Source organism: Theobroma umbraticum, unplaced genomic scaffold (genome assembly GCF_002168275.2).
Source record: "Theobroma umbraticum cultivar Fairchild unplaced genomic scaffold, ASM216827v3 scaffold_20.0, whole genome shotgun sequence".
NCBI classification, from domain to species: Eukaryota; Viridiplantae; Streptophyta; class Magnoliopsida; order Malvales; family Malvaceae; genus Theobroma; species Theobroma umbraticum.
Genome location: NW_018397266.1, coordinates 901,754 through 917,225, shown reverse-complemented (window position 1 = coordinate 917,225; position 15,472 = coordinate 901,754). Strand labels below are relative to the sequence as shown.

Sequence of the window (15,472 nt, the reverse complement as noted above, 5' to 3'; positions counted from 1 at the left end):
AAACACCATGATTACAAAAACTATCAGATTTCATAAATGAATTTGAGCTTATCAATCAAATCAAATGCACACAAAATCCAATCCAACCACATCATCAGGAAATGACTAGAATAGAAATTATAGAAGATAGACCACACACAATCCCATCTCCTTAAGTCAGAAAGTTAGAAGATGTTCATTGATTGACATAAATTGAAACTAAAGATCATCACAAGGGTTTTTCCACGATGCTGTAGACATTTAATGAAATAGAAGTTGCAGAAAATAATACTAAAACTTCCAGACAAGTGATAACATCTTGAGTCAAAAAAAGGTTTGACCATTAAGATTCAGAAATCAAAATAAATATGGCATCGAAGAAATTAAGTAGTGAGAGGGTTTCCCACTTACATAGCCAAGCAGTGCAGATGTAACCAAGAACATAAACCCTGTAAGTGTTATCTTGAAAAACAAAAGCATAACAAATTAGTAATCAAATAAGAAGAGTAATGCATGCATGTACATATAAATATGCATACATACGAAAATATTTTCCATGGGTGCATATATATGTATATATGTTAATTGAAATTGTAATTTAGAGTAGTAAGCATCACATACCATGTTTGGTCTGTAAAATATGCCAAGCCAGAAGCATACACATGTACAAACAGATATACGTTAGTGCCAGCAAATATCACAAAAAGGGAAAACACTTAAACGTTCAATTGAAGCACGTGATCATGATAAAACTTGAACTTTAAAACAGAGATAATTTCATTCCCTTCCTCTAAGCTTAATACTATATCAAATAGCACAATCCAACTGCATATGCAACAGAGTAGTAACTATCATACAGGTACAAACAGAAGCACTTTTTACGCCAAAAGCTGACAAAAACAAGCATCAAATAAAAGTATGGATAGTCAAAGCAAGAAAAGGTGAAGAACTCACGGCATCCAAAGAGGAAAGAAGTTGACAAAGCGGCTCCAAAAGGGTTGCAATACATATTTAGCAAGGTAAGAGTGATCCACACCACTGTATTTGTATCTATGCAAAGCTGCTACTCCATGTGCCCCTATATAGCCCATTCTTCCTTTTTCACAAAATTTCTAAGACCTGCTAATACTGAACAGAAAAACCATGTGATTTCAGTAATCCAAGCAATCAGGTATTGATAGATGCCTCAAAACAAGAAAAACACGAAAACCCAACGAGGAATTTAGGAGAAACAGTTGAAAACTTCAATGAGATAAATTTAAAGAAATACCCATGTCGATTTTTGACCAAAACGATTTGCTTTTTAAAACCATATTCTTAAGATTCCAAGAATTTTGGATACAGAGACCGCATAAAGATTTCATTTCCTTTACTAACAGAAAGTTGAAGAAAAGAAAAAAAAGAAACGAGATATAAAGAGACGGGTTAGTCCAAATCTTGCAACAAAAAATGGATTTTGAATTGAAATTATGGAACAAAATGACCATAAAATGAAACTTGAAGCAGATCTGAAGCTTAAAAGCAGGCAACGAAAACAGAACAAAGAAAGGAGAAGAAAAAAAAGAAAGAGTTTTGTTTATACCTGTTTGAAGCAAAGATCAAGAGAGATCGCAACTTGCCAAGGAGTGTCAATCAAATCAAGTAAGGCAAAACAATTTCCTCTCCCGCCCTTAAAACAAACGAAGCAGTAACAGAGGGTAAAAGCACAGTTTTTATACTACTTCAAACGTCAAAAGAGAAAAATAAGGGGGGAAAAAAACAGAGAAGCGAATCAAAGGGAATTATTTATTTTCTTGTCCTTTTTTTTTCAATATTTATGTTGCTTTATTCCTAAAATATTTTAATTAAAAAAATTAAATTTGAATTTTTTATTATATTTAACATTAAATCAAATAATAATAAAGTGTTACCCTTTTAATTAATATTAAAAAATTAATAACTAATTTTTTATTTACAAGACAAATCAATGCCTTATATATTAATGATTCATGTTTATATTTTTGGCTATAGGGAAAATCAATTTCATTAATTAAAACCATTTATGGTGCAAAAGTTTTACTGTAAAATGAGGAATGTTCACGTGGAAAGTGGAAATCATTTAATTGAGAAGTAGCAAAGTACTTTATTTAGTGGAATAATATAGTATTGAACTTTTTACGTTATCACTTTATTAAACGGAATAATATAAAAGTTTCTTTTTTTATATAAGAGAATCATATTCCTAAATAATAATTTTTTTTTAAAAAAAAATAAATATTTAATATATTAATTTATGTATAATTTTTTACTTTTTAAGAAGGTTCAAATATCTTTCTTCAAATTCAAAAATAAAATTAAAAAGAATTACTTTCTCATAATATCTTTATAGAAATTATTTTAAATTTAATAATTTTGTATATGACAGAAATATAATATAAAATTTAATGAATTTAAATTAATAAATTGTGTGGTATTCATTCTTACTCGTATAACTATTAATAATTTTTTTACGAGACACGATTAAGTTATGAAAATGTAAATTGTCGGCCCTATATTACTTCAATAAAGCATATACTTTGTTTAACTTTTTGCTTATTCTTTAACCACTGTGAGATGAGTTCCCTAACAGGGTCAAAAAGCAGGTTTGAGATTGGAATTTTCAATGCTTTCAGGTTACTTACCCTGGTTTTTCTGGAGGCAAATGGGAGACAGTGTCGTGGACTTTGTTTTGAACAGAACGAATCACTTTCAGGTTCTTCATCTATATAAAAAAAAAAAGGGAAAAAAGAAGAAAAATATCCATGGCAGCCAGCCTAGGTAGGCCAATGGGGGTGGGCAGCTCACTTGGTTAACAATCGAACAAGTTTGACACTAAAATGGACATTTCCAAAAGTGCTTAATAGCTAAGTCATTATTCATTATCAAAGCAAAAACAAAGAACCATAATTTTCCCTATGTTTCATGCCCAGAATCAGTGACATTGATAAATTCCTGATTCTTCCTTTGGAGGGGTTGAAGCCGTATGTCCCTTTGTTCAATGCAAATTTTTTACTTTAGTGAATGGGTTTGCAAGTTGTGAGGTTGTCAATTGTTTATCTTATCTTTGTTTTACGGGTTCAGTGATTCAGCTTTAGATTAAGCTTGCACAGAGATCAATGAGCACCATTCTTCAGACTATGTCCCCAGTCTCCCAACCCCAACTGGCAATTCTTGCATTTTCAAAGAGGAAGAAGGACAACTCCTCAAAATAATTAATAAATAAATATAGGGTTAGGTCAATTCTAGCATCAAAGTGCTTTTTAACATCAATGCACACATCACAATTCTTGCATTTGTCCATGGAGTGGGGTGAGTGCCTTAGGTTGGGCCTCATCATGGGGCTCAAGCCTCACAAAGCTAATCTGACTTTGCATAGAGGCTGCAATTTTTTTTTTGTTTAAAAGAGAATAACAGCACTCTCACCACTTCAGTCTAGAACTGGCCATCTGCCCCATTATAACTCAAAGGTCTGAATTGATTATAATCCTCCTACACTGTTTTACCATTTGGGTTGAAAGCTAGTATTAATAATTATTCAGACCCACCAAAAATGGTTGAACATGCATTGTATGAAAATAAAATGCTATGGACAAAAGAGGTAGAAAGGACAATGGGAGAAAAGAAAAGCATTTGTCAATCAAGAAGCCTAAGCAGGAAAAAGCCAAATGAGAAAACAACAGAAATAATTCAAGATGTATAAAGCTTAGCCAGTACTGAGTAAAGTTTCAGAATTTATTCTTGGAAGGGATCTATTTACAGTCATTCCCCAGAACATGTTCCGTCAAAGTTTTTATCAAACAGGTTTATGCGTTTTGCAAGTGGCCAAGGCCAACTCTTAACTGTCCCTCATCTTCTTCTATTTATTACACTTCATCTTCTGATTCTGATTCTGGACCTATTGTCCAGCTTTTCCTTCCACTTTGAAGACTACCTAGTGTACTAGAGGAGACAAACATTTTACTTGAAGGATAAGATGTTTGCACTTGTCAATCATAAGAGGTTAGGCTCAAAGTAAACAAGAAAAAACACAGCTACAGAAAATGACAATTCCATTCACCATTTCGCAAGAAGATCAAATCACTATGAAGATATACCAATTAAATAATAATGTCATCTCCTAACTATAACTGATGAATGTTATGAGGATGCAAAAAATGTAATTTACATAAATTACAAGCAGCAGGTTGCTTAAGTTACCATTCAATATATGGCCTTCCCCAACCATCTTGGCAATCTCAATGAAGTTTTCATGCCCACTTGGTGGTACCACTGAATACGAGGGGGTGTAGCAGGAACACAGAGGAGGCAATATTCAGCAAAGCCTGTTGAATTAGCAGAATAACTTAAAATGAAAGCAGGAAAAAGGCTGTCAGATTTAACAAAACAAGTAATTTACATAACTTAGAGACAGCAGGCTGCTTAAGTTACCATTATATAGCCTTCTCCAACCATCTTGGCAATCTCAATGAAGCCTTCATCCCCATTCTGGTAAGGAACACTGAATACAAGAGGTGCAGCAAGAACACAAAGGAGGCACTATTGAGTAAAACCTGTTGAATTATCATAATAACGGTAAGTCTTCAAGCACCCAACAGAAAAGGAAATTAAGAGGGTATAGAGGTAGGTCAAATGTACCAAAATCCCAAATAAGGAATATATGAAGTTCATTGATGGAACCACATTGATGCCAATGGCAGCAAAAACGTACGACAGAGAAGCATGGATGTTTATGGTGATCTGCAAGCATATGGAAAAACTATGAATGTGAATTTCTGGTACTGAAGTAAGTATAAAGGTTTGAATAAAAAGGGATAAATGACTACCAAAGCCAGTATGTTTTCTCTTATTAGGAAAGAGGTTGTAAAGACATAGCCCATGGCACCCATTGATCGAGCCTGCAAATTTGAAAAGATTGTTAACCATGGCAGTTCAGCATAAGTGCTTCTAATGAGAAAGAATGTGCATAAGGGAGAAGGCAATACAATTGTGCACAAGCAAATTGAGACACTCCAATTAGCTCCCAACCTGAGAAGACATAAAACCAGATAGACGAAGAAACCGGTTATTAATTGATTTAAATGCATGAGAATCTGAAAATCCTTTTCTCTTTTAATATATTTCATTAAATAAAAAAAGGCATTTATAACACATACAGTAAAACCACATAAAATGTCATTCAAATTCATTCATTATGTGAAAAGCTGAAATGAACATATATAAGGGCAAGCACTAGAATACCTCCATAAAGCACCCATTGTGAAACCAAGTATTCCATGTGTAAGCTGCAAGGGCAAAATATTGGAAAAGCTTAGCCAACTATTCACCATTCCACTTGCAGACTATAAAATTCCACTACCACCACCAAATTGCAACTTTGGCCAAAAAAAAAAAAAGAACACATCACCAATATACTCCACCTCCACCCATGGAAAAAGAATAAATATTGGAATTAGAGAGTAGCAGAAAGGTACCATACTGGACTAAACTCTAATTAGATATTAATTCCAAACCATTTAAAATTCAAAAATACTTTCATAAATTTGTTTTACTTATTGGTCAATTCAATTAAAAGCTGCAAATGAGATGTACACTTAACATGACTGAAATATGGCAAAAAGCACGTCTGGCTTGTGTACTTAAAGTGAAATTATCACAACTTGTAAACTCAAAGAGCAAGCACAAGAAAAACAAATGTGCTTTTGTTCATTAGATAGCTGAAAAAGAAGTTGAGAGCATATAGAATCCTAACTGTAGAATTTGAGGTGTAGACTGGCAATATTTTAGTGGCTTAATTCATAACTTAGATCAAGCAAAATAGTTTCAGATCAGATTATATTCAGCTCACCAGATAGTTTATGGCCTTTACAGGGCCAGACAACACAAATAATAACATAACCGTCGCTACCTGCCAAGATGAAAGACCATCTCAATAATTAGACAACTAAGAACTTAGCTTTCTAATAACATCCACATCATAAAGCCTACTCAACAGTTACAAACCAATTGTTTCCTCCCACATGCAACACCCCATCTTATAGAGGAGATCACTATTGGCAACGAAAAGAAACATCCAAAGTAGTTCTGCAGCAAAACAGAATTCAAGTTAGAAACATTTATAGCAATAGACATGGCATGGTATATATTAACAACTGTTACCAAAAACCAAATACATAGATTTAATAGTGCGGCCATGAGTTTTTACTTTCTGAAAATGACCCATCTGAAAGAAATGAAGAAATTAAAAGAAAACATAAGTGATACCAAGTAAAGCTACTTCAAGCCAAGAGCTATGAATATGATGCATCATAAATTTTGTATTCTGTTTCTTTTGCTTCCTCTCAAGACAAAGTTAAACATTATAAAGCTCAAAGCTTAAAAACCACTGAAAGCCAAGTTTTGTTAACATATAAAATATAATCAGACCTTAAACTATACAATAAGGTATGGTCTTTTTCTATCTCATAAACCCCATTGCAAGCTTTAAATTTCAACTTGAAATATCTTCTTCCAAAATTCTAATCATTTTACTATTGCCTTGGGACAAAAGAAAACTTTAAAGCTAATTAGAGGAAGAATGATAACAGTGCTCAAAATATAGTAATTCAAACACTCTAAAAAATTGACAAAAAAACTGAAAAATAAATATAACAAAAGAACCAATTTTGCAATTCGCAATTTGAGATAGATAACCAAACGAAAGAACCTCTATTGAAAGGGAATTGCTCAAGAAGTAGACAAGTCCAGTGACAGCAGCAAACATGGAACACTCAACCAATCTCAGCGTCTTCCTGAAAACGTCACCGTTTGGTGCCAAGTCTTCAAATTCCACCGACCCCTTTCTGGGTCCTTCTGTTTCTTCTTCATCGTCGCAATAAACCGATGGTTTGATTTTGGAAAGGCTTGAAAATTTGAAGCATTGGGCTGTCCTCGAGAAGGAAAGTGAAGATGATTGGAAGGATAATTTAGGAAAGAGGTGAATGGAGGGAGGGAGGCGGGAAACGGTACTATGGGAAATTCGGAAATGTAAAGGTGGGTGTTGGATTTTGAGGAGGGTGTTATTCATGGCTCTCCTCACACAGTGTCGTTTGTAGTTGCAGTGAGCCCTGTTATTTGGAGCGGGAGAGGATAGGGGGCTTTTGGGGCTGTGTAATGGGCTGAACCTGGGCTGGGCTTCATTGTAGGGTAAGAAAATTTAAATAAATTTTTATTTTTTATTATATAAATTAAGTTTTTATATTTTTATTTTGCATTGATAAAGCTTTAATTAATAGTTAAATAATAATCATTAATTAAAATATCACTAATCATTTTTATGTTTTATGGTGCTAACGTGGCATGTTAACATATTATAGTAGATGGTACCATAATCATTGGATATTTCACATTCCACATCAATGTTATATAAGTATAAAAATAATAAATGATGTTTAAATTAATAGTATTTTATCAATCGTTAGTTATAAGAGTTTATTTAATATAAAACAAAAGTATAGAAATTTAATTAAATGTAATAAAAAATAAAAATTTATATAATTTTTTCTAAAAAATTCAAAAAAATTTAAAGTATTATGTCTATTTTATAATACCAAAAGAAAGTTAAGTAATTCTAAAATCATTCTATTAATGCTGATATTGTTCGATACCATATTTAAATAGACATAATAAGATAACTCATAAATAAAATAAATGTTAAAGATAATTATTTCTTGTGTTTTCCTGAGATATAATGTCAGATCAAATAAATGTCACCCACTTTTACATTTTCACCTTTCTTTTTTTTTCCCTTTTGATACTCATTTTTCCTCTGTTAATAAACATTTCTAAAAAAACAGAGTTTCAATAATTGAAATTATACATGCCCAAATGTTTCCCTCAAAAATCTTTTTGGAGATTATTTGAAATTCCATAAAAGCTACTACTATCATTTTCCATGTGAAACATCCAAATGGAAGGTTACCTTTAACAATGGCGGGCTTCCGCCGAAACAAAGGCAGGCATAAAAAAGCTAAAAGGCAATATAAACTATATGATAACAATCATTATCTTTTTGGGGTTTTCTTAAAATTTTTAAATTTAAAAAAAAAACTCCATTTTAAATCGTTTGAAGGAGACTTGAGAGGTAGATGTAATGGTTTACAAAGGCAAAGCTTTTACCTTTACAATCCCCAAAAAACCTTTTAGATTGCATCAATTACAAAATTACAAAATTATTAGTGAACACAGAACAATAGGAAAATCATAATTATTGCCATATCTAAATACAATAAATAAACAAATAAGGTTAGAACCAAACTTTACTTAGAAACAATTATTGCTTATTTGTATCAATGATGCATGTGGATCTAGCATGCGGTGAGAGCATGTCTCCCTCCCCCATTATGTCTCACCATGGAGACATGCTGATGCTGGTACCAATAAGGTAATAACAAATGTGAAATGTGACATTTAACATTAATTCATCCTAGTTTGTTTTAGGACTTGGAGGCTTTGGTTGCATAGGGCATGTCTTAAAATTGGTTTCATGCTTCTCATGGCCAAGATTGTAGGTTAGCATATCAAACAGTACATATCCAAGAGAAAATTCTAAGAATAAAATGACAAAGAAGTTAAGCCTTCAATCCTCCATGAGCGGGGACCATCCAAAAATGGATCAGTCGGTGGAACACGTGCTCAAGATCTAGATGAAAAGCACATATGAACATGAGATGGGTGTCATGAACCATGGCACAGTTGCAAAAGAAAGTGGTTTAGTTAATTATATGCATGCTTCACTATAGCTCGTTGTGGCTAAAATTTTTTCTTCTTTGTTTGTTTGGAAAAATGTGATGGGTAACTTTCATTAGCCCAATAATAGAAGGAAATATGGTGAATAACCAATTAGAATGGAGAAGAGAGTTTTTTGTGTGTCATTTAGCATTTAGCATGGGAAAAAAAATTCAATACTCAAGAAGGAAAAGTGAAGAAAATCCGAAGAAAAGTTGACAAAACACATGACAAATTGATGGATTTGGACCATTTATGATTCAAAAGACTTTTTGATGGTGGGACTCAAAAGAGAGGAAAGAAACTCTAGTGCATGTATCCCAAAAGGTATAATCAAAGTGGCTGTGGGCAATGTGGACAGTGCATGCAGATGCGGTTGCAAAGTTTGGGGATGGAGCTTGAGCTTTGGTCTGGTTTCAGTACTTTACTAAATTTTGTTGTTTGCATTCACTTCCCCATTCCCTACACAATTATATATACATGTAGGAACTTATGCAATTTACATCACTGTTTTTTCTTTGTCCATAAAAAAACGTAAAGGTAATGCCTTCTCTATGCTTTTTATTATTTGTCTACCTACCTTAAAGTGTCAAGCTACCTTGCGTACTTAAGAATCTTGAGAGTTCTTTAGCTTTTCTAACTTTACTATATTTCTATCTTTCTTCAACTGTCACTTTTCCTTCCCATATTTGATCCTTTGCTTCCTTAATTAGTCTTCATATATACCTATTAAAGCAAGCATTTGATCTTTATAACCTTTTTTGATTTATGTGTTTTCTGTCTTGTCTAAGCACCACTAGTTGATCATAAGCCAATCTTTCCAAGTTTAGAGTTCCATTTAAGACATAATGAAGAGAAGCCATGAAGGAGAGAGAGGCAAAGCTGTGGAAGTGAACAACAATAATATTGATTTTTTCCAAGACTACAGCACCTCATCAAATGTCCCATGTAAGAAACATCCGCAATCATATTCCGTTGGTGTATGTGCGTATTGTCTCAAAGATTGGTTGTTCAACTTGGTTTCCTCAGATTATGGTGAGCAACGTTTCTCATCTTGCTCTTGCTTTGAAAACTCCTCCAACCCTCGAACCTCATGCACTGGTGAGGTAGGCAGCGTTGGTCGTGTCTCGTTCTTGATAGAGAATGAAAACAAGGATCAAGTTGCAAACCCAAATTCCAAGCCTAAAAGCACTTCTAGTGAAAATAAATTAGAAGAAGTTTTCTTGCTCAAGAGGAGCAATACTACTTACGTTGAGATCAAGAAAAATAATGGCTTTTGGAGAATTTGAAGGTTGTTTAGGAAAAAGAGAGACAAAGATAATCATTGTGGTAAGAGTGTTGGTGGGATTGATGAGAAAAGTGATTTGTAGATTGTTGATTACATAGGTGTGTCAAGGTCAAGGTCTATTTGTAGTTTCAAGGGTGGTGGATTTTTTAGATCCAAAGATGGAAGTGACTGGTGAACTTTTCAAGTGCTAGGAGCTCAATCTCAACTGCTGGGAGTTTTGGCGTCAATGGTGGTTTGTTTTTCGATCTTGAAAGAAAAAGTGGGTTCAGTGAAGTAGAACCAAGAAAAAGTGGTTTTGATTGTGAAAGAAAAGACTGTACTTTTAAGGAGTATGATATTGAAGATATTAGAGGTATGAGAAAAAGTGTTGGTGGTGGTAGTGGTGGTGGTCTCTTGGATGTTGATGGTGGTTTTAATGGAGCAAACAAGCAGGTGTTTTCTCTCAAGGAGAGTTATTTCACTGGTGGAGATGATTTAGGCTTCAATGACTTAAAATTTAACTTTCAATCAGAGTCGAAAGGAGATGTCCCCGCTGTGAAGAAAGGTGTTTTTTTTGCATTTAGCAGCATGAGGGATGGTGGTGATTTTATGACACATAAATTTGGCGGTTCCATCAATAATGCACTGGTTGGAGATGGAGCCTTCTGCAATGGAGTTCATGTAGGATGACAGTGCATGAAAGAGGAATCAAAAAGAGTAGAAAAAGTTTCAAAGGTGGCAGGGGATTTTCAAAGCACCATCCAAATTGGACCAGTCCAAGGAAGAAAAATGAAGATCTTGCACTCAACCACTGAACCCTAACAGGGTTGAACTTGAAAAAGACCAATCTTTCAAATTTCAATTCTGTGTTCTTTTCATGTCAATTTTGCTCATACACTTTCTCATGCAGATGTAGTTATGTTGATTAATCAAGTATATGAAAGAAAAGTAGCTAACTTACCATCCTTGACTTTTTAATATAATGGATTACATGTATCTCAAATGAAGGTGAAAAATAAGAAAATGCATGTCTTAGCTGTATACTAATACTAGTGCCATGATGCTGAAGTACTAGTGTAGCACGAATTGCTTAGAGCAATATCTTATCAAATAATTTGTGGCTTATTGTCATTGGCCTTTTTAATTCAAGCCTATGTCTGGATAAAGGATTTTTGCACCAAGCCATGTACGTTACTGTGATCCTTTGCAGATGGAGCCATCGAGGGGCAAAAACTTACACTTAGATTGCTTTGAGCTAGTCCCACGGCCCACAGCCAGCAAAAACAAATATTACCATCCAAATAAAAAAAAACGAAGACTTTGGGTTTGTCGTGTTTATATTCTGATACAGTTTTAGCTTTGCAAGTAACTGATTATTCTTATCAATGGGTTTGACCAAAGATTTGTGCAAGAAAACTTTTGTTTTTCTGTTGTTGTAGAGATTTATATTTTACTTATTTTGTGACTGATTTTTGATAAGGTCTAATAAGAACATGTTGATAAGGTAGCATCCATCTCCGATTATACTTGTCAACCTCTAGCTTATTCCAACCAATACTAAATGCCATTGAGCCTTTACTTAACCTTTAAGGAAAGCTTGCTTTGACTAGTTCTTGGCCAAAAGAAAGTGTGCTTTTACTTGTACGTTGCTTGTTTGAATTTAACATATTTTTTCTCTTATAAACAAGTATGAAGAATACGATTATAAATTTGGATTCCATAGAAGAGATTGCATAGTAGGAAACTATCAGCGCAGCAAAAAGATAAGCCTTTAGGAATCTATAAAGAGATGTATGTAACAAGGCCTCTTTCTATGTACAAAAAGTTTCCTTCAACTCATGCATTACCTCCACCCGGGGGTCTCAATTTCGGTATTCTAGTAATCCTAGATGAAGAAACAAAACCAACTTATTATTTTGTATTGTGCAAAAGTCATGAACTAGATGGCCTTCCTTTCCCTCAAAACAAGAAGATAAAGCTCCTCTATTTAACCGGTTCTGGCCAACGTCGACATGTTTATCGTAATGTTGTTACATTCATTCCTGTTCTTGATCAACCGTTGTCCTTTAATCAATATTATGCATTGAAGCCTCGAGGAAGCCATAAAGGCTATGTATATTTTCATAAATTGCACTCAATTTTGTTGATATATTCTTGAGTCCATAAGGCCACTAGGGGGCAGTTATTAGTTTACTATCAGCTAATTTGCATTGGGGAAATTGTTCTAGATTTCAGAATGAAAATTTTAACTTTGCATTTTGAATTGAATAGAGATTATATACTAATCATTGAACTAAATACTCGATGCAAATATATTCTTTTTAAGTTGATAACGAGTTCGAATTGGGGTGTAGGGAAGCATTTGCGAATTCAACAAAGGAGGATGCTGTTACTTGCTGTTTCTACAAGTGATTTCCCGACATTGAGCCACAATATGCAAATCATCATGACATATATCAACAATTTGAGATATGTCCTTGAAGTTGGGGTGGCTTTGTTGCCAAATCTGTAGCCCCAGATGGGGTCCCTAAAAAATTCTTAGAGAGAAAAGGTTGGGGAGCATCTATCTCAACTCCTCATAGTTTCAGATTAGGTGAAGCACTCGAACTTGACACTGCCCTCCGAGCCCACCTACCGGAATTCAACTTCCCATTAGCTTGCAAAAGTTCAGAACATGTGGTTGTTGGAAAATGGTATTGTCCTTTCATTTTTATTAAAGATGGAAGATTAAAAGATCAGATGGCTAGCTAAATGTATTATGAAATGACACTCGAACAAAGATGCGAACAAATTTATGCATGTGATAATGGCTATAACGAAGATAATGTTGTGACAGTAGAAGTCACAGTTGAAAGAGAAGTATTTAGAGTTGATGGGATGGAGGTTTTGCAAGACATTGGAAAGGAAATGCTTGATGGGGTGATATGGTTTAAGAGTTTTAACCAAGTGGGAGGGGAAGTAGTTGTTGGGTTAAGTATGGCAATATTTGAGAGAATGAAGTGGGAACAAGAAAGGTTTAGGTGGGCTGGTGGGAATGAAACACAAAAGAGGATTAAAAGAGTAGAAGAATCTGGAAGGGATGGTGGGTGGAACAAATTTGGGTGTTATGTATTAGTGAAGAGGTTTGTGTTGAGAAGAATGAATGGAAGTTTGGCATTGACCTATGATTTCAACCATACTCATCACATTAGAAGCAAATGGGAATGATGGTTTCTGTAATTTTTTTTTGTTACTCTAAGAAGTTTCACTGATCATGATTGTTTAATTTGATTTACATTAGTAGAGTGAGAATATAATTAGATGATTGTAATTGTTATGAAGTTATTCTTTTTTCTTTGTATTTTCCAACAAAATTTGTTTTGTCTTGTACAAAGTACATCATTTATTGGCAAAAGCTCTAGAAAGATAGAGAGAGGATGCAAAAGGAATTTCTTATTTCTGCAGAGAAATCTTAGAAAATTTAACTTTAAATTAGCAAGGAAATTGAAACTAAAAAATGAAATGAAAATGGAGTGTTAGATCTTTTGCCACCTCACCACTAACTGCACGTTTAGTTTAACATCAATCAAGCACCAACAAATAATGACAAAAATGGAAAATGCCAAGAGGGGAGAACAAGCATAGCTTTCTTAAGTTACTTCAACCCATGATGATGATGAAGCAAACGTCTGACACTATTCTTAGTAGTAATTTTGTAAGTGCATGAACAATGCTATACTTATTAATTATATTGAGGAAGCTGTTGGTTCCCCCCCCTTTCCAAAAAAAAGTAAATGAGGTTTCACAGTCTTGAAGAAAACCAAGGAAATTTAAGCTGTACAACGAAAATGTATGTGACAAGGCCTCTCTCAATGTATAAAAAGTTTGCTTCAGAGCTGTTTTCGCCTCCTCCTGAAGGTCCAAATTTTGGTGTTGTGGTAATCCAAGATGAAGAACCTGAGGTAATAGTGAGCTACTGCTTCGGATTGTTCAAATTGAAAGCCTACAATGTCAAGGAGCTGCCTTTCCCTCAAAACAAGTAACTGTTGCTCCAGTATAGAGTATATTACAGAGGGGGTGATGGCTCTGCCAACTCCAGGAAATATGATTACTATCCTGTTTATTCATTCCTGTTCTCAATAAGCCATTATCATCCAATTGGTACTATGCAATACTACACGTGGGTGGCGTAAAGGGTATGCAATGTTTCTATTTTAAGATTATCTTCATTTCTGTTTGACTATATTTATATATTTGGTAAGTTCGTTTATTGTAAGGCCAGCATGTGTCTAGTATTTTAGGAGTCGATCATGCTTAGATTGATTACATCTACATATGCATTCAAACTGGCTTGCAGGAAAGCACTCGCGAGTTCAAAAGAAGAGGACGTGACCACTATTTGTTGTTGCAACTGTATCCATGATGTCGATCCTCAACCTTTGAATCCCCAAAACATATATCAACAATTTGAGCTTCATCCTCACAAACAGGGTTCTTTTAATGTCAAATCCGTAACTCAAGACGGGTTTCCTCCAAATCTCTTGAGGATAAGAGGATTGCAAGTCTTTACCTCATTATCTATAATTGCCCAATTGAGTGAAGCACCAGGCCTTGATGCCACATAGAATTCAGCTTTCCATTATCCTGTAAGAGTTCTTCATTTGTGGTTGTAGGAAAATGGTATTCTCCTTTCCTGTTTATCAAGGAAGGTAGAGTTAAAGATCAGATGCGCACATCAATGTATTTTGAGATTACACTTGAGCAAAAATGGAAACAGATTTTCGAATGCAAAAGTCAAGGTAACAAAGGCAATGCTGTGGCTGTGGATGTTAGTGTTCACAAATAACTAGTTTCAATTGCTGGAAGAGAGGTGCACGAGAGGAATGTGGTTGACCAAGTAATGTGGTTTAAGAGCTTTGGTGATGTAAGAGGAGAAGTCACTGTGGGGTTGTGTTTAGCAATTCTTGAGATAATGAAATGGGAGGAAGAAAGATTTAGGTGGATTAGTGGCAATGAAGAGAAACCAAGGGTGACAAGAAGAGAAGAATATGCAGGGATTGTTGGGTGGAAAAAGTTTGGTTGTTATGTATTGGTTGAGAGCTTTATATTGAAAAGAATGGATGGAAGTTTGGTATTAACCTATGATTTCAACCACAATAATCAAATTAGAAGCAAACGGGATTAAGAAAATATTACAATCTATTGTATTTTTATGTTCTAATTATTATTGTACTATATTAGTATTGGTGTGTGAAGAGATAACCTATGATGTTTTCTTTCCAATATGTGTATTTTGCTATTCATGTTTAGTTTTCATTATAGCAACAAGGTGTTTGTTTTTGAACTTTGACTTTGGTAAAATGTACTAATCAATGTGAGTGCTTGTATTATTTAAGCAACAAAACTAGTTGTATATATATTAATGATTTATATTAAATACACAATACACCATCGGTGAATTAAATA

The 15,472-nt window shown here is 34.1% G+C and overlaps 2 protein-coding genes and 3 pseudogenes across 6 annotated transcripts in view; 3 read left to right on the top strand and 2 right to left on the bottom strand.

Moving 5' to 3' along the window:
- The window catches only part of AAPT1 (aminoalcoholphosphotransferase 1), an 8,754-nt gene extending 6,999 nt beyond the window's left edge, over positions 1–1,755 (bottom strand). For 2 of the 4 annotated variants that reach the window (XM_089784667.1, XM_021437395.2), the window contains exon 1: positions 391–459. In XM_089784667.1, the coding sequence (XP_089640793.1) occupies positions 391–459 (69 nt within the window). Of the gene's footprint in view, positions 1–390; positions 460–600; positions 624–933; positions 1,108–1,561 lie in introns of those variants that run through there. The other 2 variants (XM_021437394.2, XM_089784668.1) reach the window with 2 other exon arrangements.
- A 2,274-nt stretch (positions 1,756–4,029) lies between these two features.
- On the bottom strand, positions 4,030–7,075 carry LOC110423324 (uncharacterized). 2 transcript variants are annotated; one of them, XM_021437513.1, is made up of 9 exons: positions 6,701–7,075; positions 5,998–6,078; positions 5,843–5,902; positions 5,236–5,279; positions 4,980–5,022; positions 4,821–4,892; positions 4,633–4,734; positions 4,426–4,547; positions 4,030–4,339 (listed from the first exon to the last, which is right to left on the bottom strand). In XM_021437513.1, the coding sequence occupies exons 1-8, from the start codon at positions 7,058–7,060 to the stop codon at positions 4,428–4,430; spliced, it is 882 nt and encodes a 293-aa protein (XP_021293188.1). In that variant the 5' UTR covers positions 7,061–7,075; the 3' UTR covers positions 4,030–4,339; positions 4,426–4,427. The 2 variants fall into 2 exon arrangements, with proteins under 2 accessions (XP_021293188.1, XP_021293187.1); XM_021437512.1 differs by having other exon boundaries at positions 4,030–4,319.
- Positions 7,076–9,608: 2,533 nt separating this feature from the next.
- Positions 9,609–10,842, top strand: LOC110423439 (uncharacterized; annotated as a pseudogene).
- A 974-nt stretch (positions 10,843–11,816) lies between these two features.
- On the top strand, positions 11,817–13,234 carry LOC110423438 (uncharacterized; annotated as a pseudogene).
- A 620-nt stretch (positions 13,235–13,854) lies between these two features.
- On the top strand, positions 13,855–15,191 carry LOC110423437 (uncharacterized; annotated as a pseudogene).
- The last annotated feature ends 281 nt before the right edge of the window (positions 15,192–15,472 follow it).

Bases quoted from the DNA above. Each gene is read 5' to 3' on its own strand.
- LOC110423324 (XM_021437513.1), bottom strand. From the start codon at position 7,060: ATGAATAACACCCTCCTCAAAATCCAACACCCACCTTTACATTTCCGA. The intron at 5,903-5,997 runs GTTTGTAACTGT...TCATCTTGGCAG, and splicing joins CATGTGGGAGGAAACAATTG to GTAGCGACGGTTATGTTATT. The intron at 5,280-5,842 runs GTGAGCTGAATA...TTGCCCTTGCAG, and splicing joins TAAAGGCCATAAACTATCTG to CTTACACATGGAATACTTGG.